Genomic DNA, 25,311 nt, shown 5'->3' on the forward strand with positions numbered 1-25,311 from the left:
GTAACTGGGCTGGCACGCAGTATGTACAGGTTGTAGAGGGCACTAAAGGCAATGCCATCACGGCACGCCCTTATTATTGTTGTTTGGGCGAAAATCAACAGTAATTCGAGAGAATAGTTGCCCTGAAATTTGGGAGTCTCCCGGAAATATCGGGAGGGTTGGAAAGTATGACGCTGTCAAGCGCCATTCATATAAGACTCGCGGGCCGCACTAACATTACATTTTCATATTAAGGTGCGGGCCGCGTGTCTGAGACCCCTGGTTTATACATAGCACAAAGCAAAATAAAACGTTGTATGCAGTGTTATTTCATTTTAAATTTCAAAAGAGTTTTGTGGCTCCCATTGTTTTCTTTAATTTGTGAAACGGGTCAAAATGGCTCTTTGAGTGGTAAAGGTTGCCGACCCCTGCTCTAGGGCAACTTAGTAGATAAGATGTACTGGTTTCTGTACTTACCTTTTTTCAATTTTTCTGGTGAATATTGGATTGTATTTTGCTAAATGTGTTTCTTGTGCAATCATCCACTCTTGATTGCTGATTACTGGCCCTGATTAGTATTGTAATTATGGAAGTAATGCCCGGTAATGAGAAAATGGCTCTTAGTCAAGGCTTATCTTAATTGATATTTTTTGTGCCATCTTTTGATTACATCCTTAAATATGTTAAATATACATTTATGTAGGAACATTCTCAAACTTTTTTTTATTTTTTATTTATTTTTCAAAAACATTTGATGAGCCCAGCAGCTACAATAAGTTTGAACACTGAGAATTATTTATACAAGACAGATACTTTCGAGAGGCTGGTAAAGGAACACATTGTCTCCAGATTTCTCCCCACATTCGACCAGTACCAGTTTGCTTATCTCCCTAACCGCTCCACAGAGGACGCCATCTCCTTTGCACTCCAGCTAAGCTTAGAACATCTGGAAGGAAAGGACACACACGTGCAGATGTTGTTTCTGGACTTCAGCTTGGCGTTTAACACAATCATCCCGGAGCACCTGGTGAGCAAACTGGCCCCCCTTGGATTCAGCACACCCCTATGCAACTGGCTGCCTGACTTCCTCACAGACAGACCCCAGTCTGTGAGAGTGGGCGGCAACACCTCCAGTGCCGTCTCCCTGAGCACCGGCTCCCCCCAGGGCTGCGTCCTGAGTCCGCTGCTGTTCACACTGATGACTCATGACTGCTGCGCCAGGTCCATTACTAACCACACTGTGAAGTATGCGGACGGCACGACAGTAGTGGGCCTCATCCGGGACAACAACAGGCATGGACTACAGGGAGAAGGTGAAACATCAGATTGACTGGTGCAGAACCAACAACCTGGTCCTGAACGTCGACAAGACCAAGGAGATCATCGTCGACTTCAGGAGGCACGAGTCCATCCACACTCCACTCTTCATCAACGGCACAGCAGTGGAGATGGTAAGCAGCACCAAGTACCTGGGGATTCAGATAACTGTCAACCTGACCTGGTCCAAACACACCGGAACTCTTAGAAAAAGAGCTCAGCAGCGCATGCACTTTTTGCGTCGGATGAAAAGAGCACACCTCCCTCCCCCCATTCTCACCACGTTCACCAACTGCATCCCTGTCTGGACTAGGGTTGTCCCGATCCGATATTTGGATCGAATCGGCCGCCGATATTTGCCAAAAAATGCGTATCGGCAAGGCATGGGAAAATGCCGATCCAGATCCAGTTTTTAAAGAAATTCTGGTCGGTGTTTTCCAACGCACCGATTTAAATAATACATTCCACTTTCCTGCTGCTCCCTATTTGCCGTTCCGCATTTTCCAGCACACCTTCAACACATCCACAGGTCTGTGTCCGAACCGTTAAGATGGCCATGTGAATTAAAAGTTACCGGTAAAAATGTCAGCTGTCTCTGTGCGATATAGAAAATGACTATATGGTGATATTCGAGTATACGTTCTCACACAGTTGCTTTTAGCTGCTGGCATTACACGACAGGCTCTTCTCACTCTTTCCTGTGTCTCCTTCTCACAGACAGCAAGCGCACCTTCTTACTTACGTCACATACTGTCACGTCATACGTCACATACGTATACGCCCTCGCGGAGCAGAGAGGTAGCAGCATGGCTAACGTTAAATGTGATGCTAGCGCAGCCGTGCGAGTGGTAATACGAATGAAGGAAGAATGAATTAATTCCCCCCCAAAACAGCAGGGGGTCCATCGTCTGGCAGTGGTTTGGCTTCAAGTGGGAATATGTCGAACAGACAACCGTAATTTGTCCAGTGTGGAGCAAAAGCGTTGCTATAAAAAGTAGCATTACTGCTAGTATGTAGCATCATTTGAAAAGTCCCCTGCTAGAGAATGAAGAGTGTTTGAAACTCTGCATGTCAACATCTCCATTCGGTGCGACACGCCCACACCATCAAAATGCAGAGGCAAACATTTCCAGATCAACACCGTATGAAAAAAATAGTGATTTTTGTAGTTGTGATTTCCTTCTCTGCATGAAAGTTTAAAAGTAGCATATATTAATGCAGTATGAAGAAAAATGTTTTAATGTAGACACATAGAATCATCATACTGCTGTGATTATATGTATCAAGTGTTCATTCAAGGCTAAGGCAACATATTGAGATACATATCGTGTATCGCGATATGGCCTTAAAATATCGCGATATTAAAAAAAGGCCATATCGCCCAGCCCTAGTTCAATGATGCCATTTCTGTTTGTCATGTATAATTTTGTCTATTTTGTGTTTATCCTTGAATAAACAGGTCAGTTTGTTATTACCAACCATTGTGTATTATTCAAACTCACCTAATTCAGCTGGCTAGTTGTTATCAAGGGTACTAAAACCATTTTCAACATGAATCTGACAACTAAGTAGGCTAAATAACTTTAAACTTTAATACATGCTCGGATATGCCAGACATCTTGGCTCAAGTAGTCGCAGATCTGATTTCAAGCCCGACAAAATTCAGCCTTCAACTCGACGAGTCCACAGACATTTGTAATGTAAGCCAGTTTGCTGTTTTTGTGCGCTATGTGAAAGACGACATGATAAAAGAATAATTTTTATTTTGTAAGCCTCTTACAACAACAACTGAGGCAGCCGATGTGAAGAAGCTTGTGGATGACTTCTTCAGAGACAACAACCTTTCCTGGGATATGGTTTCTGCAGTTTGTACGGACGGAGCTCCTGTCATGCTGGAAAGAAAGTCTGGTTTTGGCGCGCTAGTAAAAGCCGATGCACCACACATTGTTACGCATTGTATTCTGCACAGGCATGTGTTGGCAACAAAAACCTTGCCTCCAAAAATGGCAGAAGTATTAAAAACTGTAGTGGAATGTGTGAACTTTGTGCGAAATAGTGCTCTGAGGCACCGCATCTTCAGTGAGCTGTGTAAAGAAATGGACTCTGAATTCGAGGTACTTCTGTACCATTCTAATGTTCGGTGGTTATCTCGGGGACAGGTGCTGAATCGTGTTTTTGCCATGCGTGTGGAATTAGCCCTGTTTTTGCAAGAGCACCAACATTGTCATGCAGATTGCTTCAAAAATTCTGAGTTCATTCTCATTTTAGCATACATGGCTGATATATTCACAGCTCTCAATCATCTCAATCAGCAGATGCAGGGTGGTGGAGTCAACATCATGGAAGCGGAAGAAAATTTTAAGGTTTTTAAAAAAAAAAAGCTACCGTTATGGAAACGACAAACAGAGAACAATAACTTTGCAAACTTTCCCCTTCTGGACGACTGTGTAAGTAAGATCAAAGATGTGTCTGGATACGGAGACATTTCTGTACCCATGGAACTGAAGCAAACAATTGCTACGCACTTAGACGAGCTTGCAAAGTCTCTCGACGGATACTTCCCTACAAGAGAGTCATATCCAGCATGGGTGAGACAGCCGTTCACGTTTGCTGTTGAGACAGCAGATGTCAATGATGAATACCTCGACGAAATCATTGAAATTCAGCAGAGCCAGGTTCAACAGCAACTCTTCAGAACAACAACGCTCTCAACGTTTTGGTGTCAACAAATGGAAAAGTTATTGCTAAGAAAGCCCCAGAGTTTTTTATACCAATTGTTACAATATATCTTTGCGAGCAATCATTTTCGAGGATGCTGGACATAAAAACGAAGAAAAGAAACAGACTTTGCTGTGAGAATGACATGAGAGTGGCACTTGCCAAGGTGAAGCCACGCATATCAGTGGCCTAGTGGTTAGAGTGTCCGCCCTGAGATCGGTAGGTTGTGAGTTCAAACCCCGGCCGGGTCATACCAAAGACTATAAGAATGGGACCCATTACCTCCCTGCTTGGCACTCAGCATCAAGGGTTAGAATTGGGGGTTAAATCACCAAAAATGATTCCCGGGCGCGGCTACGCTGCTGCCCACTGCTCCCCTCACCTCCCAGGGGGTGATCAAGGGGATGGGTTAAATGCAGAGGACAAATTTCACCACACCTAGTGTGTGTTTGACAATCATTGGTACTTTAACTTTAACTTTAACTTTAACTTAATTTGTTGTGAGTTCATGCACTGTGTTGGTTTTGTTTTTTGAACAAGGTGATATTCATGCACGGTTCATTTTCTGCACCAGTAAAAAAACATATACCTATGTCTTGAATTTGAAAAAAATCACATTTTATTTTTCACTAAAGAAGGGTTCGGTGAATGCGCATATGAAACTGGTGGGGTTCGGTACCTCCAACAAGGTTAAGAACCACTGGCCTAAAGACTTTATTCCAAAAATAAAATATTATCAGGACATTTTTTCGCAATTTAGATTTTGTCAACCCCAGTCACCTTCCGATTTTCAAGCTCCGTCCCCTGATACTCAAGCCCCGTCCACGTCACAGACTTTTTCCCTCTGTCCTCCCACACAATCTCAGGTGGGGGGGAAGAAAAGTTCTGGACAATATAAAGGGGAGGAGTCTACCCCCCTCCTGACCTCCCTCCACCCACCCCTAAAGACTGTTCCAGACCGCAAGGAGCGCGTCTGGCATTCGTGTCTTAAGGGGGGTAAAGTGCCGGGAGCTGTGCTGGTGGGGTGGCTCAGCTGCGCCCAGCCAGGCAGCAACCTCCAGCCCGGCCACGCCATCGTCTGCTGCATCCACGCCTGCCACGCCGTCGTCTGCTGCATCCACGCCTGCCACGCCGATGACACGGCCACCTCCCCGTCGGCCACAGATGTGGCCGTTTCCAGGTTGCCCGCCTCGCCAAGTGCACCTGCCTCGCCAAGTGTAGCGGCGTTCAACACGTCGCCGCCACCTGACTCTCCCTCGCTGGTTGCGGGGACACTTGGTCTGGCGACCCCCCGCCAAGTCCTCCCTCCGCCCTGCCGTGACTTTTGACCCTGCTTGGTTTTTGTCTTTTTTTTTGGACATCTGGAATCTGTCCTTAAGGGGGGCTCTGTCATGATCCGTGGTCCGGATCATGTTTTGTTTAGTTATGTTCTGTTAGTTTTGGACTTCTTTAGTTCACGTTTTTGGTTTCTTGTTTGTTTTGTCACCATGGCGACTCATTAGTTTCGACTGCCTCATTTGTTTGGATCACACCTGTCGCTAATCATGAGATCACTATTTAAGTCTGCCTTTGTTAATCACTCGTCCTGGCTTCATTGTTTGCGTCACGCCTTTGCCAAGTAAGTTTTATGTTCTCGAGTCCTATGCTAAGTTTGTACCCGAGCTTCACGTGTTTTAGGCACGCTTTCCTTTTTTGTTCTTTGCCTGTGTTTTTGGTAGTTGGGTGATTTATGTTCAATAAATCAAATCCTACCTTTACGCCTTCGTCCGGAGCTGTCCTTTTTGCATCTTTGGAGAACAACCGCGCAGCAAGCTGCACCCCCGATCATGACAGTAACAGCCTCTTCCGTCAAGCCATAAGACTCTTGAACACATCAAACGTTTCTTTGTGGTGTACAGCCCTTTGTTCTTCAACTGTGGTTGTTTTTAAAGGGCTTTATAAATATAGATGGTATGGTATGGTATCAAAATAATCTCCTCAAGTCCCCCAAAAACTGATTAACTCGCTGAACTATAAAGACAATATAACATACATCCGTAAACGTAGATGCATATGCAAAAATGCCTAATATTTGTCCATCCATCCATTTTCTACCGCTTGTCCCTTTCGAGGTTGCGGGGGGTCGCTGGAGCCGATCTCAGTTGCATTCGGGCGGAAGGCGGGGTACACCCTGGACAAGTCGCCACCTCATCGCAGAGCCAACACAGATAGACAGACAACATTCACACTCACATTCACACACTATCTGTACAGTAAATCTATTTATATCTGCACCTTCTTTTGTAAATGCAAACACCTTATGCACCTTATTGCTCGTTTATCCTGCACTACAACAAGCTAATGCAACAACATTTCGTTCTCATCTGTACTGTAAAGTTGAAATTTGAATGACAATAAAGGAAGTCTAAGCCTCTAAGTCCAAGTTGAATATGTTTTTGTGCTCTCAATAGTGTTTGAACTAGTGACCAATGTACAGTGCATCCGGAAAGTATTCACAGTGCTTCTCTTTTTCCACATTTTGTTGTGCTACTGCCTTATTCCGAATAGAATTTATTCATTTTGTCCTTAAAATTCTACACAAAATACCCCATAATGACAACAAAGCTCAAAAGTGATCTCAAATGTGTCATGTTTCACCTGTTTTCAGATGATTGGACATGCTTTGTCTATACCTGTATAAGGTTCCACACTTGACAGTGCATGGCAGTGTATAAACTAAGAATGAAGTCAAAGCTATTATCTGTAGACCTCTTAGACAGGATTGTCCTGAGGCACAAATCTGGGGAAGGCTACAGAAAAATATCTGCCGTGTTGAAGGTCCCAATCAGCACCGTGGCCTCTGTAATCCGTAAATGGAAGAAGTTTGGAACCACCAGGACTCTTCTAGAGTTTGCCGGCCGTCTAAACAGAGCGATCGAGGCATAATAGCCCTAGTCAGGGAGGTGACCACTCTGTCAGAGCTACAGCATTTCCCTATGGTGAGAAGAACCTTCCAGATGGACAATCATCTCTGCAGAAATCAAACAATCAAGCTGTATGGTTGAGTGGCCAGACAAAAGCCATTCCTTCGTAAAAGCACATGGCAGCCCACCTGAAGTTTGCTAAAATGCACCTGAAAGACCCTCAGACCTTGGGAAACGAAATATTCTGGCCTGCTAAGACAAAGATTGAACTCTTTGGCGTGAATGTCAGGCGTCATGTTTGGAGGAAACCAGGCACCGCTCATCACCATGCCAATACGATTCCTACAGTGTAGCATTGTGGTGGCAGGAACTGGGAGAGTAGTCAGGATATGCAGCAATGTACTGAGACATCCTGGATGAAAACCTGCTCCAAAGCGCTCTTGAACTCAGACTGGGGGTGACGGTTCATCTCGCTAACAGGCCAACAACCCTAAGCACACAGCCAAGATATCAAAGAAATGGCTTCAGGACAACTCCGTAAATGTCCTTGAGTGGCCCAGTCAGAGCCCAGACTTGAATCCGATTGAACATCTCTGGAGATATCTAAAAATGGCTGTGCATCGACGCTTCCCATCCAGCCTGATAGAGCTTGAAAGCTGCTGCAAAGAGAAATGGGTGAAACTGCCTAAAGATACAAACCCCGTTTCCATATGAGTTGGGAAATTGTGTTAGATGTAAATATAAACGGAATACAATGATTTGCAAATCCTTTTCAACCCATATTCAATTGAATGCACTGCAAAGACAAGATATTTGATGTTCAAACACATAAACTTTTTTTTTTTTTGCAAATAATAATTAACTTAGAATTTCATGGCTGCAACACGTGCCAAAGTAGTTGGGAAAGGGCATATTCACCACTGTGTTACATCACCTTTTCTTTTCATTAAACGATTGGGAAATGAGGAAACTAATTGTTGAAGCTTTGAAAGTGGAATTCTTTCCCATTCTTGTTTTATGTAGAGCTTCAGTCGTTCAACAGTCCCGGGTCTCTGCTGTCGTATTTTACGCTTCATAATGCGCCACACATTTTCGATGGGAGACAGGTCTGGACTGCAGGCGGGCCAGGAAAGTACCCGCACTCTTTTTTTACGAAGCCACGCTGTTGTAACACGTGCTGAATGTGGCTTGGCATTGTCTTGCTGAAATAAGCAGGGGCGTCCATGAAAAAGACGGCGCTTAGATGGCAGCATAGGTTGTTCCAAAACCTGTATGTACCTTTCAGCATTAATGGTGCCTTCACAGATGTGTAAGTTACCCATGCCTTGGGCACTAATGCACCCCATACCATCACAGATGCTGGCTTTTGAACTTTGCGTCTAACAGTCTGGATGGTTCGCTTCCCCTTTGGTCCGGATGACACGATGTCGAATACTTCCAAAAACAATTTGAAATGTGGACTCGTCAGACCACAGAACACTTTTCCACTTTGCAATAGTCCATCTTAGATGATCTCGGGCCCAGAGAAGCCGGCGGCGTTTCTGGATGTTGTTGATAAATGGCTTTCGCTTTGCATAGTAGAGCTTTAACTTGCACTTACAGATGTAGCGACAAACTGTATTTAGTGACAGTGGTTTTCTGAAGTGTTCCTGAGCAATGAGGTAAAATCCTTTAGAGATTGATGTCGGTTTTTGATACAGTGCCGTCTGAGGATCGGAGGTCACGGTCATTCAATGTTGGTTTCCCGGCCATGCCGCTTACGTGGAGTGATTTCTCCAGATTCTTTGAACCTTTTGATGATATTATGGACCGTAGATGTTGAAATCCCTAAATTTCTTGCAATTGCACTTTGAGAAACGTTGTTCTTAAACTGTTTGACTATTTGCTCACGCAGTTGTGGACAAAGGGGTGTACCTCGCCCCATCCTTTCTTGTGAAAGACTGAGCATTTTTTAGGAAGCTGTTTTTATACCCAATCATGGCACCAACCTGTTCCCAATTAGCATGCACACCAGTGGGATGTTCCAAATAAGTGTTTGATGAGCATTCCTCAACTTTATCAGTATTTATTGCCACCTTTCCCAACTTCTTTGTCACATGTTGCTGGCATCAAATTCTAAAGTTAATGATTATTTGCAAAAAAAAAAAGTTTATCAGTTTGAACATCAAATATGTTGTCTTTGTAGCATATTCAACTGAATATGGGTTGAAAATGATTTGCAAATCATTGTATTCCCTTTATATTTACATCTAACACAATTTCCCAACTCATATGGAAACGGGGTTTGTAGATGTGCCAAGCTTATGGCATTGTAATCAAAAAAGACTTGAGGCTGTAATTGCTACCAAAGGTGCATCAACAAAGTATTGAGCAAAGGCTGTGAATACTTATGTAAATTAATTTATTTTTGTTTTTTATTTTTAATAAATTAGCTAAAAACGTTTTCACATTGTCTATATGGGGTATTGTGTGTAGAATTTTGAGGACAACAATGAATTTATTCCATTTTGGAATAAGGCTGTATCGTAACAAAAGTGGAATGATGTGCTGTGAATACTTTCCGGATGCACTGTATGTGTGAACATGGAGTCTCATGTTCTCTTTCATATTTTGACCTCAATAAAGCTTGCTGATGCCATTTGGGACTAAGTTCTGATTGTCCTGGATTAGAGGTGCCTCTGAGGTTAAACCCATTTTGTTCAGGGTTTCTAGTCGACCTTCCAATTTATTTGATCATATTTCAAAACAATTTGTCCCACAGGAAATACTTGAAATACTTCATTCAGGTCAGGGGTTAGTCTTGAAACCTTTATTTTAAATGCACCGGCATTTATTGACCTATGGTCCAAAAGGTTTAACAATATTTTAACCACTGTTTATGGTATGACAGAAACAATGATAAAAGACTTAATCTTTAATAACAAAGGTGAAAGCGCTTTATGTCGCTCCTCGTGCATCTCATGTTCTTCTACGTTCTCAATTGTCGCAAGTGTAAAATGGTTAATGCAGAGAATAAATTGATCTTCTCTTGCAACTTTTGTTTTGTATGGCTATTCTTGAGGAAGAAAAATTTAAACTCTTAAGAAATTAATCTTTTGATACATGTTGATATTTCATTGAAGTAGACTAGTGTCTTTCTTTTTATCACTTTTGTGATAGGCAATGTTTTCCTCGAATTTCACATTTTGTATGCCCAGGTTTGATTGATTGATTGATTGAGACTTATATTAGTAGGTTGCACAGTGAAGTACATATTCCGTACAATTGACCACTAAATGGTAACACGCAATTAAGTTTTTCAACTTGTTTAAGTCGGGGTCCACTTAAATTGATTCATGATACAGATATATACTAACAGATATATACTATCATCATAATACAGTCATCACACAAGATAATGACATTGAATTATTTACATTATTTACAATCCGGGGTGTGGAGGGGGGGGGGGGCTGACTGGGGGACGGGGGGGGGGGGGTTAGGTTTGGTTGTTATCATCAGTCATCAACAATTGAGAACAGAGAAATGGATATTGGAACAGTGTAGGTCTGACTTGGTAGGATATGGAGCGAGAGAGAGAGAGAGAGAGACAGAGACAGAGACAGAGACAGAGACAGAGACAGACAGAGAGAGAGAGAGAGAGAGAGAGAGAGAGAGAGAGAGAGAGAGAGAGAGAGAGAGAGAGAGAGAGAGAGAGAGAGAGAGAGAGAGAGAGAGAGAGAGAGAGAGAGAGAGAGAGAGAGAGAGAGAGAGAGAGAGAGAGAGAGAGAGAGAGAGAGAGAGAGAGAGAGAGAGAGAGAGAGAGAGAGATCAGAAGGCATAAGAAAAAGTATCTGCATTTACATTTGATTATTACCAATCCGGGGAGGGTGTTAGTTTAGGGTTGTAGTTGCCCGAAGGTGAACTTTTATTGCGGTTTTGAAGGAGGATAGAGATGCCCTTTTTTTTTTTTTACCTGTTGGGAGCGCATTCCACATTGTCTGCTTCTTCATGATGAAATTATGCTACAGAAAATGAATGAACGAGTAATATAATTTGCGACAATATCATTAGCTAAAATATGATTTTGTAATTGTAATGTACGTAAAAGTGAGGGTAGAGCATCTGGCGCTTTCAACTTCTCATGGAAGGCCCACAAAACAATCAAACTAATTATGCTGCAGAATAGTTCTGGCGAGCCAAACTGTGCACCCCTTTAGGTTGTGCTGCCGAGGGCTACTACGCATGCGTGTAACAAGAAATAATCAACAACTAAGTCAAAGACCTCAAGACTTCCACTATTTTTTATAAATGTTTCTGTACATGCAAGACATACGGTAGAATCGAGATACCGTTTCTCTCTCACCCTCTACTTTGAAGCAAATTTCCAAGTGTAAGGAAACCTGTTTTTATCGTCAAAACTGTGCATCACTTTTATAATAATCTTTCATGTGTGTAGAATCTTTAAAGTAGGGCCTTTACTGAGGCGGCCTGACAGAGATACCAACACACTGCCGCTTTATTGACAAACTGTCACTGGTATTGGTTGGCTGTAACCTACATAAACGCAACAGCACACAAGTCCGACCGCGTAACTCGCAGACTGGCTCATTGCATTCGTTCTCTACATTTACACCAAACCCAGCACAAGTCTCTTTTCCACCAATTTCACATACACCAGTCATTCTCCTTCTATGCCACACCAATATGGAATGCACTCTCAACTGGTGTAAAAGAAAGTGCATCTCTATCCTCCTTCAAAACCGCACTAAAAGAACACCTACAGGCAGCTACAACCCTAGCCTAACCCCCTCCCCCCACCACATCCCACCTCCCCGTATTGTAAATAATCAAATGTATATACTTGTTCTTATGCTTTCTGAGCTCACTATGTTCACCGCTCGCTGTACATATCCTACGAAGTGAGACCTACACTGTTACAATGTCCATTTCTCAGGTGATATAATTGTTGATGACTGAAATATGCTGACAGGAACCCAACCGCTCCCACCCCCCGGATTGTAAATAATTCAATGTATATACTCTGATTAACTTGTGTGATGACCGTATTATGCTGATAGTATATATTTGTACCATGAATTGATTAACGTGGACCCGACTTAAAAAAGTTGAAAAACTTATTCGGGTGTTACCATTTAGTGGGCAATTGTACGGAATATGTACTGTACAATCTACTAATACAAGTTTCAATCAATCAATCAATCAATGACCAATCATCTCTCTGGTCTGGTGCCTTTACTGACTTATGGCATTTAAAAACTCCAACATGAATAACATTATTGACCCATAATTATGAGACCCTCCTGGATTTTCAATGTTGCGATCGCACCAATTCTTGCTAATTCAAATCTCCACAAATCCTTGCAATTTTGTCCCATACTCACAACTTCCCTGCACATTTAGACAAATCTCTTTCATTTTCATCAATTTAATGTGTACCTGAGACTTATCTTCAAGCCACTTTTTGGCCCCCTTCTAAAAACAAGCCGTTTTGGGTGCAAATTAACCCCCCCTCACCTCACCCCTTCACACAGACTGAACTTTCGTCCCCGCCCCGGCAGCCATGTTTTGTAGTTTTTGTGACAACTTTCCTGTAAGGTTCTGACAAATATCTTACATCAAAATTTTGAACAACTTAAATGATATTTTATGTGCTTGTGGAACCAAAAAAAATGCCTGATAAAATAATTGATAAATGTGTGTTTAACAAAACTTACAAGCCAGATACTTTCTTGCTTTTATTCTGCACATCAGCCCCCTGGACACCAGCTACACCGTCAGGAACTTATTAGACATTGATGATTGGCAGCAGCCATCTGTTTTGAGTGACTTTCACCACACTTACAGCATCCCTGATGATATAGTGAGACTAGCGGGCTCAACGTGGTTTGTTGTCGACACAAGGATGGAGGTGGAAAAGAGAGAGGAAGCAGAAGTGAGGCTGCAGGTGTGATACAATATCATTATTAAATTATTATTATTATTATTAAAACTAAAATACATTGTAGAATTGCATACTCTATTAGTGATGTTCAAAGCTAGAAATAAAGTTCTTTCAAAGGACTTACGAAAGTTATTTGTGTTCACGTCTGAAGATGAGACAGAAGGCCGTATGATTTTAGTGCGAACAAATTTGAAGCAAATGTGCTTGTCTGTTGCTGGTGTGAAAGCATGGAATTCTCTAGACAAAGACTTACAAAGTTGCAAGAATATCTTTGAATTTAAAAGATTTACAAAAAGAGACAACTGGAATTATATCAAACTGATTTTTGATTTTGATTGAACGTGTCATTTCGAAAATGCTTAAAATTTTAAGTATTATAGAGTTCGGGTGTTGGTGGAGGGAACAGTGATAAAGTCATCTAAAATAATTTGTGTTAAAAAGGGGGCAGATAAATATAAGAATAGTGTTCTTCCATCTGCTCCTTTTTGATCCTGGAAATGTATAAGAAACAAAAAAACAATGAAAGTGTCAACTGTATATGGCTTGTATGTATGCATTTTCATGAAAGGAATAAAAATAAATTATGATGATGATGATACAATATGATAAGGCTAAACATCTACTGAGTCTGTTTCTCTCCAATGCTAGATGTTGGATGTACAGTATACATGTGTATAGTGACAATACATTTCTTTTTTATTCTATGTCATGAAAGGGACAAGCGGTAGAAAATGGATGGATGGATGAACGTTAAAAACTTCACTGCACTGCTGCTCTGTAAACAATAGGCTAAAGGCTATAAGCTACGCTGCGAGTTACATTGCTAACTTAATGTATTATATTACTTTACTCGTCCTAATATTGCTAAAGTATCATTCAAACGTTTCTAACCAAGCCCGCCATTAAAAGTAGTTTTTCCTGAAAATTCATCTTCATACAGGCGCAGGTTACAGTATTGAAGCAGGACTCTTCGAAGTGGTTTGCACACACTCCGAGCAACTTCTTCACAAATCCTGACACATTGCCATAAATCAAGTTAAATGTAAGGCACTTCTTACTTCAGTTGAGGCTGAAAATAGTCCTGGGCTATATGGTCTACAAATAACATCTCTGATTTTTTCACCAAAAAATTGATTTATGACTTTTTCTGATTTTTTTCCCCTATTACCAATTAATACAAATGAAAGAGGTAATTCAAAGCAGGTTTTGTTTTTATTTGATCAAATAACACTGCATACACTGCATCTTACTCTTAGCAAAATTCTAATTTGTATAATTTTATCTTTAGACCAGATATAAATTAGTACCTTTTATGCAATCATTTTCAAAGAACTAAATTAAGCGCTTTCTCAAGGAGGCAATACTTCTGCTTGAATAAAATAGTTATGCAAACAAAAAATAAGCATTGTACATTGCATGCAAATAAATACAATCCCATAAATAAATAAAGGCATCATTAATCATTAATTGGTCATAAAAATCAATCAGATCAATGAAGTGCAAACTTAAAACTTAATTCTGTTTTGAATAAAATACTCTTGTAAATAGAAATGTAGTATTTTACATTGTATGCAAATTAATAAACAAGTAAAACATTAAGATGACGATATATTTTTAGTAAGTGGACAAACGTAGCTACTTTTAGACTAATATTGCGAGGTAGCTTACATCCAAGCCACAAGCTACAAAGAGAGAAAATGGACTGCAAATCCAGGCCCAAAAAATATGGAGAAAATGGAATGACCTGTATTAATGACAACATCCATACACACGGAGAAAATCCATGATGATTGGTTGGTGTTCGTATGATGAGTCACAATTACGGACATTACGGACTGGCCAATCAGAGGCAAGATAAGGCGGGTCATTCAAACCAGGAAGCAAAATCATTACAGACGCTCAATCATGTCACATGGCGACTGGGGGGGTCAGAAACAGACGGACGCTTCAAGCTGACCACTCATAAAAAAAGAAACATACTTGAAAATGGCAGATTAGATTTTTCCTTTAGTGATGAAGATGACATCCAGTAAACCCTTAATAATGTGTGTCGCTAGCCATAGATTTTTCCTTTAGTGATGAAGATGACATCCAGTAAACCCATAATAATGTGTGTCGCTAGCCATATTTAGACAAATGTATGCGTTTGGAGAAAACAATGCCCAAAACCTTAGTATTTAGTTGTTAACTCTGTCAAACAAAATCATAACTGCTCTTTATCTAAGACGTCCAACACAAATTTAGGAACACACATTAAGGTGAGTTGAGTTCATGAAAAGTTTTACCATTACCAACGGTTCCCAAACAACACACAAGTCATTGTTTTTTTTGGTCAAGATATAGATGGATGCTGTTTTTACTGTAGGTAGAGAAAATGAATACCATTATAGGGGTTGGCCAAAGAAAAGGTAAACTAAATCAATACATACACGAGACTTCCATGCGAACTATGAAAAAGCACAATCTAACTTCTGAAGGAACTGCAAATGTTATTAAAAATTAAAAAAAAAATGATATATACTGTGTATATATATATATATATATATATATATATATATATATATATATATATATATATATATATATATGTATATATATATATATATATATATATATATATATATATATATATATATATATATATATATATATATATATATATATATATATATACAGTCGTTTTACCTGCACCCTGTGATTCTATTGCTGAACAATTTCATAACCTCAAATTCAGCCTGGATGCTGTTGCGTCACAACAGAAAAAAAGATACATTTATATCAAAACCTTTACCCACATGAAGAAATTATAAAAATCAATCAATCAAACAATTGTTGCCACATTTATTGCAAATTACAATAACAACCCCACATTATTTTTTATACAATTGATCATTTGTTTAGACCTGGTTTTAATGTACATCACACTCTAAAATACTATCTTTGTGAAGTGTTTGCAGACACTTCACTGACAAAATAAACATGATCAGATGTGACCTTTTCTCCTTCCACAACACAGTTTTAAATCCATTCGGGGGGTTTGTTTTTCGTAGATATTTGAGAAATTAGCTCTTAAACATTGTAAATTACTTTCTTCAGACTCCCTGCTTAAGAAGAGCAATTTGGATGCTAATGCTTTTGATACTCACAAACCAGTGTCCAACTTAAAATAAAGTAAAATGTTAGAAAAAACTTTCTGATTTAAAAAAAGAAAAAAAAAATAGTTGTAATATTTTAGAAAAGTTTTAGTCTGGATATAGGGTGAGCCGCAGTACAGAGACACCCCTTTTAAGGATAGTGAATGATTTCAGGTGCAAAGCTGACTCCCAAAAACTGTCAGTCTTAGTACCACTTTAACTAAGTGCAGCCTTTAAAGCAGTAGATCACCCCATTTGTTTAAATAGACTAAAACACCTGATCAGCCTCTCTAGTACTGTTTACAAGTAGTTCACATTCTATCTCTGACAGGAAATGATTTGTTAGTATGGATAGAAGCTCATTGAATAATTATGAAATGGCATTTGGTGTCCCTCAAGGTTCTCTTTTAGGCCCTATTCTTTTTTTCTTAAGTGTACATTCTTCCACATGCCAGTGCCACAAGGAAACATGGAATTAATTTTTACAGTTAACGCTGACGACACAGAGTTGTACATTTCCCTGCCTCCTGATGACACAAGACCAATTGTTACTCTTAACCACATTTTAGCTACTAAATCCTGGATGGCAGGAACCTTTTTGCTGCTTAACCAGCGCAAAACTGAAGTTTACCCTGAGGATCTGAAAGAGAAACACATCTCTAAACTACATATATTATCTTTAACTTCATCACTTCAAGTGGAAGAACCTAGGCGTCATTTTTGACTCTATGCTCAATTTTATCCTACACATCAAAAATCTCACTCGTCTTCTAGAATACCTTAATGCCCTCATTTCCGATCTATCTAGAAAAAGTACGTTATACCATACCAACATTATTTCTACACTTCAAAATTCAGCTGCACACGTCCTGAAGACTGCATTGGAACGCTGTGTGTTTCAGGATACATTTTTCAGGATACATTTTTAGGGTCATATATATATATATATATATATATATATATATATATATATATATATATATATATATATATATCATTATTATGTCTTCATGATCTTGGGCCTTCTTACCTTTTCAGATTTGCCTTTACTCAACGAACCTTCGCAAACTCAGAGATCCTCCGGCACTGGTCTCATTAATCATTCCCAAAGTCAGAGCACACACTCACGGGATGGCATCTTTTCAGCGTTATGAATTTTCAGTATTACCGATCTATGAAACAGCTTGCCAGAGGACCTCAGGGCTGCAGATAATGTTAATGTTTTTTAAGGGCCAGCTTAAAACACAATTGCTTTGAGCAGTTTTTCATCCCAGTGCTTCCAATGGACTTCGTCGTGAGATTTAGACACTTTTAGGACACTGTTAAAGACTTAGTGCCTAGAGACAAAACTACACTGTAACTTTTTAAAAAGTCCCTAGTATTGTGTGTGATAAACACCCAAAAGGGCCCCCTTGTCTCCCATATTTTTTAAGTATTCTATTTTTTTTTTTTACCTCGCTGGGATCCCTGATTGTGGTGAAATAAAATAGTGTGTATTTGCACGAATAGATGGGGAGAAGATATTAGACAAATAAACAACTTTGTATGTATACTTAAACTTGTCAATTTCCAATGATAGTAGCTGTCAACAAAGTGAGCTATGCACAGAGACCACAGGGGAAACCACAGAAAACTAACTATGACATTTGAAACGCTGGCATTTAATTCTACTGACCTTTTGGAATTAAATTATGTAATGGATTTAGCAAAGAAATTAAAGCATGTACTCTGATCCAGTTTAAGAAACTGTTAAAACTCAATAGTACAAGGAAGAAGAATTCTAATATACCTCTTGAACCTTATCAAAAAATGAGACCATCTTATTCATCTCATTATGTGAATCACAACTTTTCATTGCAGTATTTTGCAAATTAAAAGAGATATTTCAAAAATTTTGAAAAAGTAAGTTTGCGACTTGTAGATGTTTTCTTTAAAGGGTGTTTTGCTTCATGAGCAAGTCCATGGTTTTGTAGCTGTGATTACAATTGCCGCCACTGCTGTTGCCATGATTGTCAAAAGAAGACATAGGCAGCGGGTGATCGGTAACACCCTTACGTATGGCAGTGGCCACGAATAAGGGATTTTTGGGAGAGAATTGTGAACGAGGAATTCACAGACCAGTCATGTCCTTAAATGCGAAAAATAAGTGTTTTCATCATGCTTTTGTGACACATTTTATTATCGAGAAGTCTGAAAAACCACCTCATGAGAGCGTAAAAATGGTTTAGCAACATTTGAAAAGTTTTTCGAAATATGGTTGTTTCTTTTACCAGTTTCTTTTTGTGATTTTTAGATTTTGCGCATTTCTAGGGATAATGAAAACGCAGCTTTAAATATAGTAAAGGTTTTAAGTATTACATGTGCATGTAGATGTCTTAAATACACATTTTCCCTAAGATTATATTACTCCTCTTTTGTTGAGAAACATTGTTGTTCATTATTACGTTATAGTTTGCTTTGTGCATAATTTTAGATGTTTACAAATGCACCTAATCATTGAATTTCAATATTTTGATAAACAAAATTAAGGCTTTCATTGTTCTCGATATCCAACGTTGTGTATTATTCTAACTGACCTCTTTTGTAATAATGTTAGTAAATGAAGCATACTTTGTAGTTATTTCTTCATAATTCTACACAATAACTCAGTTGTAGTAATACATTGACGTTTTTCTTGCCACCTTATGTTGTATATTTTTTATGAGTTTCCAATTACCTGAAGTCTGGCCTTCTCTGCTTAGGCTGCTGCCCCTGCGACCCGACCACGGATAAGCGGAAGATAAAGAGATAAATCGTAACCCAAGACTACAAATCAAATATCCGAGTAATAAATATAGAAACAATATCTGTAATTGAAAGTTAGAACTGTGGAAAATAACACTTCCAAAGTTTGAGCGAGACAACACAATTTAACGGCCTACTGAAATGCGATTTTCTTATTTAAACGGGGATAGCAGGTTCATTCTATGTGTCATACTTGATCATTTCGCGATAATGTCATATTTTTGCTGAAAGGATTTAGTAGAGAACATCGACGATAAAGTTCGCAACTTTTGGTCGCTGATAAAAAAGCCTTGCCTGTACCGGAAGTAGCAGACGATATGCGCGTGACGTCACCGGTTGTGGAGCTCCTCACATCTGCACATTGTTTACAATCATAGCCACCAGCAGCGAGAGCGATTCGGACCGAGAAAGCGACAATTTCCCCATTAATTTGAGCAAGGATGAAAGATTCGTGGATGAGGAAAGTGAGAGTGAAGGACTAGAGGGCAGTGGAAACGATTCAGATAGGGAAGATGCTGTGAGAGGCGGGTGGGACCTGATATTCAGCTGGGAATGACTAAAACAGTAAATAAACACAAGACATATATATACTCTATTAGCCACAACACAACCAGGCTTATATTTAATATGCCACAAATTAATCCCGCATAACAAACACCTCCCCCCTCCTATCCATATAACCCGCCAATACAAATCAAACACCCGCACAACACACTCAATCCCACAGCCCAAAGTACCGTTCACCTCCCCAAAGTTCATACAGCACTTATATTTTCCTAAAGTCCCCAAAGTTAGGTACGTGACATGCACATAGCGGCACGCACGTACGGGCAAGCAATCAAATGTTTGGAAGCCGCAGCTGCATACTCACGTTACCGTGTCTGCGTATCCAACTCAAAGTCCTCCTGGTAAGAGTCTCTGTTGTCCCAGTTCTCCTCAGGCCAATGGTAAAGCTTGACTGTCATCTTTCGGGAATGTAAACAATGAAACATCGGCTGTGTTTGTGTTGCTGCAGCCGGCCGAAATACACCGTTTCCCACCTACAGCTTTCTTCTTTGCTGTCTCCATTGTTCATTGAACAAATTGCAAAAGATTCACCAACACAGATGTCCAGAATACTGTGGAATTTTGCGATGAAAACAGACGACTTAATAGCTGGCCACAATGGTGTCCCAAAATGTCCTCTACAATCCGTGACGTCACGCGCAGGCGTCATCATACCGAGACATTTTCATCAGGATATTTCGCTCAAAATTTAAAATTGCACTTTAGTAATCTAACCCGGCCGTATTGGCATGTGTTGCAATGTTAAGATTTCATCATTGATATATAAACTATCAGACTGCGTGGTCGGTAGTAGTGGGTTTCAGTAGGCCTTTAATAGTGTTTGACATGATAACTTGTGCTGAAAATAACCTGGGAAAGTCCGGGAAACATTTTTTAGGGAAAGCCTGGGAACTCTGTTTTTATTTCTTGTTGACTGCGTTGTATTATACAATACTTGCATGTGTTTAGTTTCATTTGACCATGCTTTTTTGTTTTACTCAACTTAGGTAATGTTGGCTGCTTCCTACTGGTCTTTGCTGGCACCAGCGATCGACATGGCCGAGGATTCTGGGAAGTACGGCTCATTTGCTTTTCTGCCTGTGGCCGTTGGATTCACACTTGGGGCGGCTTTTGTTTACTTTGCTGACGTCGCCTTGCCCTTGCTGGTAAGAACCTCATCTAATTGTTACACACACTCAATTTAGGGCTGAACACATGAATGAGGACAGTTTTATGAGTATGGAAACTGACAACACACACCTCTAAGCTTCGAACCAAACGAAAAATGTTGTCTTATAATATTTTTTCAAGCGAGTTTAAGACTTTTAAAAGTGTAAATTATAGAAATCATACCTGCGTTTGGTTTGCTGGCATAGTTTTTATTTACTGTACAGAATGGAATTTCTGTCTGAATTCAGGACCTGAAAAATGATCTGTCGCAGATGTTTTTACAGCAGGCATGATATCAAGCAGCGCACAAATCTAAGAATGACTGCTGGGGTTCCCATTAACAATGGATAAAAAGTGTTTTATGTTGTATACAAGTGTCCCTGCTCAATATCTGTTTGAGTGTCATCCAACTTTTCTGCAGAATGTTGCTCTCATCTGTGAAAGGCTTGCCAGATCAAAAGATTACAATCTGACTTCTTGTTATGAGAAAAGCTGTTTTGTGGGCACAGTCAAAAGTTGTATTTTATTGTTAATATTTTTTTAGATAGGTAGAAGCATATCCATCTAGCCATGCGCAAGGGATTAAGTGCTTTGCGCACACAACAAACCAAGAGCTAGCAAACAGATTTAGACTGACCCGCAGTAGTGGTGCCTGCTCGGCGAGTGTGGCAGGGGAGACGAGCAGCTGATCCTCTTCATCTGGGTCCAGCCACCGCACTGTAAAACTGACATCATGTAATTCTGTGAATGACACAAAGCATTCACACAAACTTTCCGTCAATTTTTGTCCGCCTTCTTCTCCCACAGTTTTCATCGTATTGAAACGTTCGTTCTGGTCAGCAAACGTGTGCTACCATATTTTAAGCTTTCCAAATGTCCCAGATTACCAGGAATTCCAGGTTTTACGGGACATTTTTCCCATTGAAAACGAATAGGCCATTTTTTAAACTTGCACATTTCCCACATTTCTCTATGGATTGGGACCGTTCCACCATATACAAACTCCACTCATCTTGCAAATTCATGCCAACATACATCAGATATATATAATTATAGCTTCAATATAGAGGCAACTTATTTTTCCACTCTACTGGTACTTCAATTGCCTAAAGCGCGCATACGTGTGTGTGTTTGTGTGTGTGTGTGTGTGTGTGTGTGTGTGTGTGTGTGTGTGCGTGTGTGTGCTTTTGCACAACATATAACAAATTCCCGTGGAATTTTAATGCATTTAATCATCAATATAGTGATATATTAAGTTTACAATTAAGTATACAGTATCTTTAATGTAAGCGTACACTATCAAGGAGCCTTGGATACATCATGTTTTTGTTTTTAGTGACACAAGCATGTTATTAAGCGCACTCATGGTCGCGACCCCATCTACTGCTACACAAATGAAACCAACATGTAAGTAAATACGTTTATGATATGTTGTTAAATTAGGGTTAAACATGAGATCATGTCGCACCTTTCTTATGACACAAAGCAAAAAGTCGTGCTGTCGAATGTGTCACATTAGCTGGAGGTCCTACTGGGATTTTATCCAAAACAGCTACCTCTCATTGTCGCCAGCGGGAGTGTTGCAGCAGCAGCGTCTTTTTTGTCCTTTTTGATGCATCTTTTCATCAATGTAGAGTGAAAGTAGCAGTATGCTCTGGTTTAAACATAAAATATGTCCTCTTAATGTGTATAAAGCCAGCAAGCCATTGTTATCTACCATTGTACTATGGAAATGACGGCGCACAACCGTTTTGTCATCAAATGAGTACAAGCCATAACTCAGTTTAAACACTCTACGCGCACACGCTGAGGACAGAGTTTTGAAACTCTTCTCCCTAGCCAGCGTTTTTCAGGACTAACGTATGCGTTTCGATGTGGACAAGAGGCCAAAACGCTTACAAAAGCATGAGTTTTTAAAGAATTTGTGTTTGTGTGAACACGGCGTCAAGGTGTGTTGGAAAAGCGGGGGCACTGAAAACATATTTCATTACTGAGTGGCCACGAACACAGGACTTTCGGCATAATAGGAATTTTTGTATGCCTCAGGTAAGATGTTGGTGGGAATAAGTTACAGATGTAATGTTTTACATCAAACCATTTTTGAGTTCTAAACCAACCTTTAACAAAAATGTGAAACGGACAGAAATGTGACTGTAGTCAAGGCACCAAAAAACAGCTGTTGCCTTGAGCTTCTGTGGTCATGTTAGGACAGCAGCAATGACACGGATTGCATATGAAGGAACGTCTGACACATCACTGTCATGCACTCTTATACAAGATGATGCGCACACTTGCATACATGGACCACATTAACAGTTTATTAAGATCACTGGCGAGTTAAGGACTATAATGCACAATTCCAAATTAAAAGTACATGAACAATGTTCTTGCTCTTACTTTTGTCCTTGTTCTTGCTATAAACTAAAATTGTTCACTAGCAGTGTTGTCAGATATATTTTGTTAAGGCTCATCACACAGCTCAGTGGCCTTGTGGTTATACTGGGAGATTGTGAGTTCAAACCCCGGCCAAGTCATACCAAAGACTACAAAAAACGGGACTCATTGCCTACCTGCTTGGCACTCAGCATCAAGGGATGGAATTGGGGGTTAAATCACCAAATGATTCCTGAGCGCGGCACACAATGCTGCTCACTGCTCCCCTCACCTCCCAGTGGGTGAACATGGGGATGGGTCAAATGCAGAGAACAAATTTCACCACACCTAGTGTGTGTGACTATCATTGAAACTTTAACTTAACTTAACTCATCAGTAAAGCATAAAGAGCACTTGGAGAGCCCTTTACAAATATACTATTAAAGCATTTTTTATTATTTTGAGAAATATACCCAGAATATACCCAAAATTTACTGGCTCAGTCCGAACATGTTGACAAATGGACACATCCCACAAAATGTTGATGTTCAGATAGCCGAGGTACATAAATGCACCTCACTTGCCTTAACTGTGATTGGTGCCTAATAAGCAACTATTGTGTTGTTGTTGTTGTGGAGAGTGCTGGGGCGAAATGTTTGTGAGGACTGCTGTTGGCGTGTTACGGTTGGCAATAAAGTTAAAAAGAGTATTAGACTTTTGGGACGGCTGCACTTATGTGCACTTATGGCGGCGCATCGCATGAGAATGCAGCGGCTCTGCTAACGCTCTTGGGAGTGTAGAGCGATTTGGCAAAAAACACCCGTCATTTCTGTCAATTTCATGGCTGGCTCAAAGCGTGAACACTCTGTGATCACATATGACCGACAGACAATTCTGGATGTGGATGGATCGGGTCGTTATAGACTGAAAGATGCATGTACGGTGGACCTCCTCGCTAGCATGGGAATACTTCGTGGGCTACATCGAGCGGCCTTTGTAGCAGCGGAGTCAAGTGCTAGCGGTGACCGCCAATGGAGACGACATAGGCGGTGCGAGCGGAAGCAGAAGCGGGGATGCCGAGCTGGGCTAACAACAAAGAGAAAAGCTAACCAAAGAAACGTGGAGTCTCCGGGTAAGAAGCCATTTAAACTAGAACTAGCCGGCGTCAGGCTGGATAATCCCTGCACACATAACAATTCTCTTAGAATAAAACACAACTCACATAATGTTTTTTATTTTGTGACCGTGTCAGAGGCATACATACAATGTACCGAGGTAACTAACTATGATGCGTTCAGTTTATCGCAACATCAAGCAAACAATCTGAATATCCCCGTCGTATCAATTCCTAGATGTGGTCGAAACTATTTAAAGTGCAATACGCATAATAAACGCAACATTATTAATATTGCTACTTCGGATAATTTCAACAAACAATCCTCAAAACAGCCCACTACCTATAATATGGGCTTTTTAAACATAAGATCATTATCTTCCAAAACGCTATTAGTTAATGAAGTCATTAGAGACAACAAACTTGACGTCGTTGGTCTCGCCGAGACCTGGCTCAAACCAGACGATTTTTTTGCGCTAAATGAAGCATCTCCTCCTGGCTATACCAATACACATGTTGCCAGACCTCTTAAAAGGGGAGGGGGTGTCGCACTAATATACAATGAAAACTATAATCTTACACCTAACCTAAATAATAAATATAACTCGTTTGAGGTGCTCACTTTGAGGTTTGTCACACCGCTGCCTCTCCACCTGGCTGTTATCTACCGCCCCCCTGGGCCCTATTCGGACTTCATCAGTGAATTCTCAGAGTTTGTTGCTGATCTAGTGACGCACGCCGACAATATAATCATAATGGGGGACTTTAATATCCATATGAATACCCCATCGGACCCTCCATGCGTGGCGCTCCAGACTATAATTGATAGCTGTGGTCTTACACAAATAATAAATGAACCCACGCATCGCTACGGTAATACGATAGATCTAGTGCTTGTCAGGGGTGTCACCACCTCTAAAGTTACGATACTCCTGTACACTAAAGTAATGTCCGACCATTACCTTATAGAATTCGAAGTTCTGACTCATTGTCAACAAACTAATAATAATAATAATAACTACTATAGCAGCCGCAACATTAATGCTGCCACAACGACGACTCTTACTGACCTACTGCCTTCGGTAATGGCACCATTCCCAAATTATGTGGGCTCTATTGATAACCTCACTATCAACTTTAATGACGCCCTGCGCGACACCATTGATATTGTAGCACCGCTAAAGCTAAAAAGGGCCCCTAAAAGGCGTACCCCATGGTTTACAGAAAAAACTAAAGCCCAGAAATTATCATGTAGAAAGCTGGAACGCAAATGGCGTGCGACTAAATTTGAGGTCTTCCATCAAGCATGGTGTGATAGTTTAATAACTT

At 40.3% G+C, this 25,311-nt stretch overlaps 1 protein-coding gene across 2 annotated transcripts in view; it reads left to right on the forward strand.

Annotated features, from left to right (window-relative positions):
• LOC133655779 (zinc transporter ZIP11-like) overlaps nt 1–25,311 on the forward strand; it is a 157,762-nt gene that overhangs the window by 17,769 nt on the left and 114,682 nt on the right. For both annotated transcript variants that reach the window (XM_062056247.1, XM_062056248.1), the window contains exon 4: nt 20,333–20,491. In XM_062056247.1, coding sequence (XP_061912231.1) covers nt 20,333–20,491 — 159 coding nt within the window. The remainder of the gene's footprint in view (nt 1–20,332; nt 20,492–25,311) is intronic.

Source organism: Entelurus aequoreus, linkage group LG08 (genome assembly GCF_033978785.1).
Source record: "Entelurus aequoreus isolate RoL-2023_Sb linkage group LG08, RoL_Eaeq_v1.1, whole genome shotgun sequence".
NCBI classification, from domain to species: domain Eukaryota; kingdom Metazoa; phylum Chordata; class Actinopteri; order Syngnathiformes; family Syngnathidae; genus Entelurus; species Entelurus aequoreus.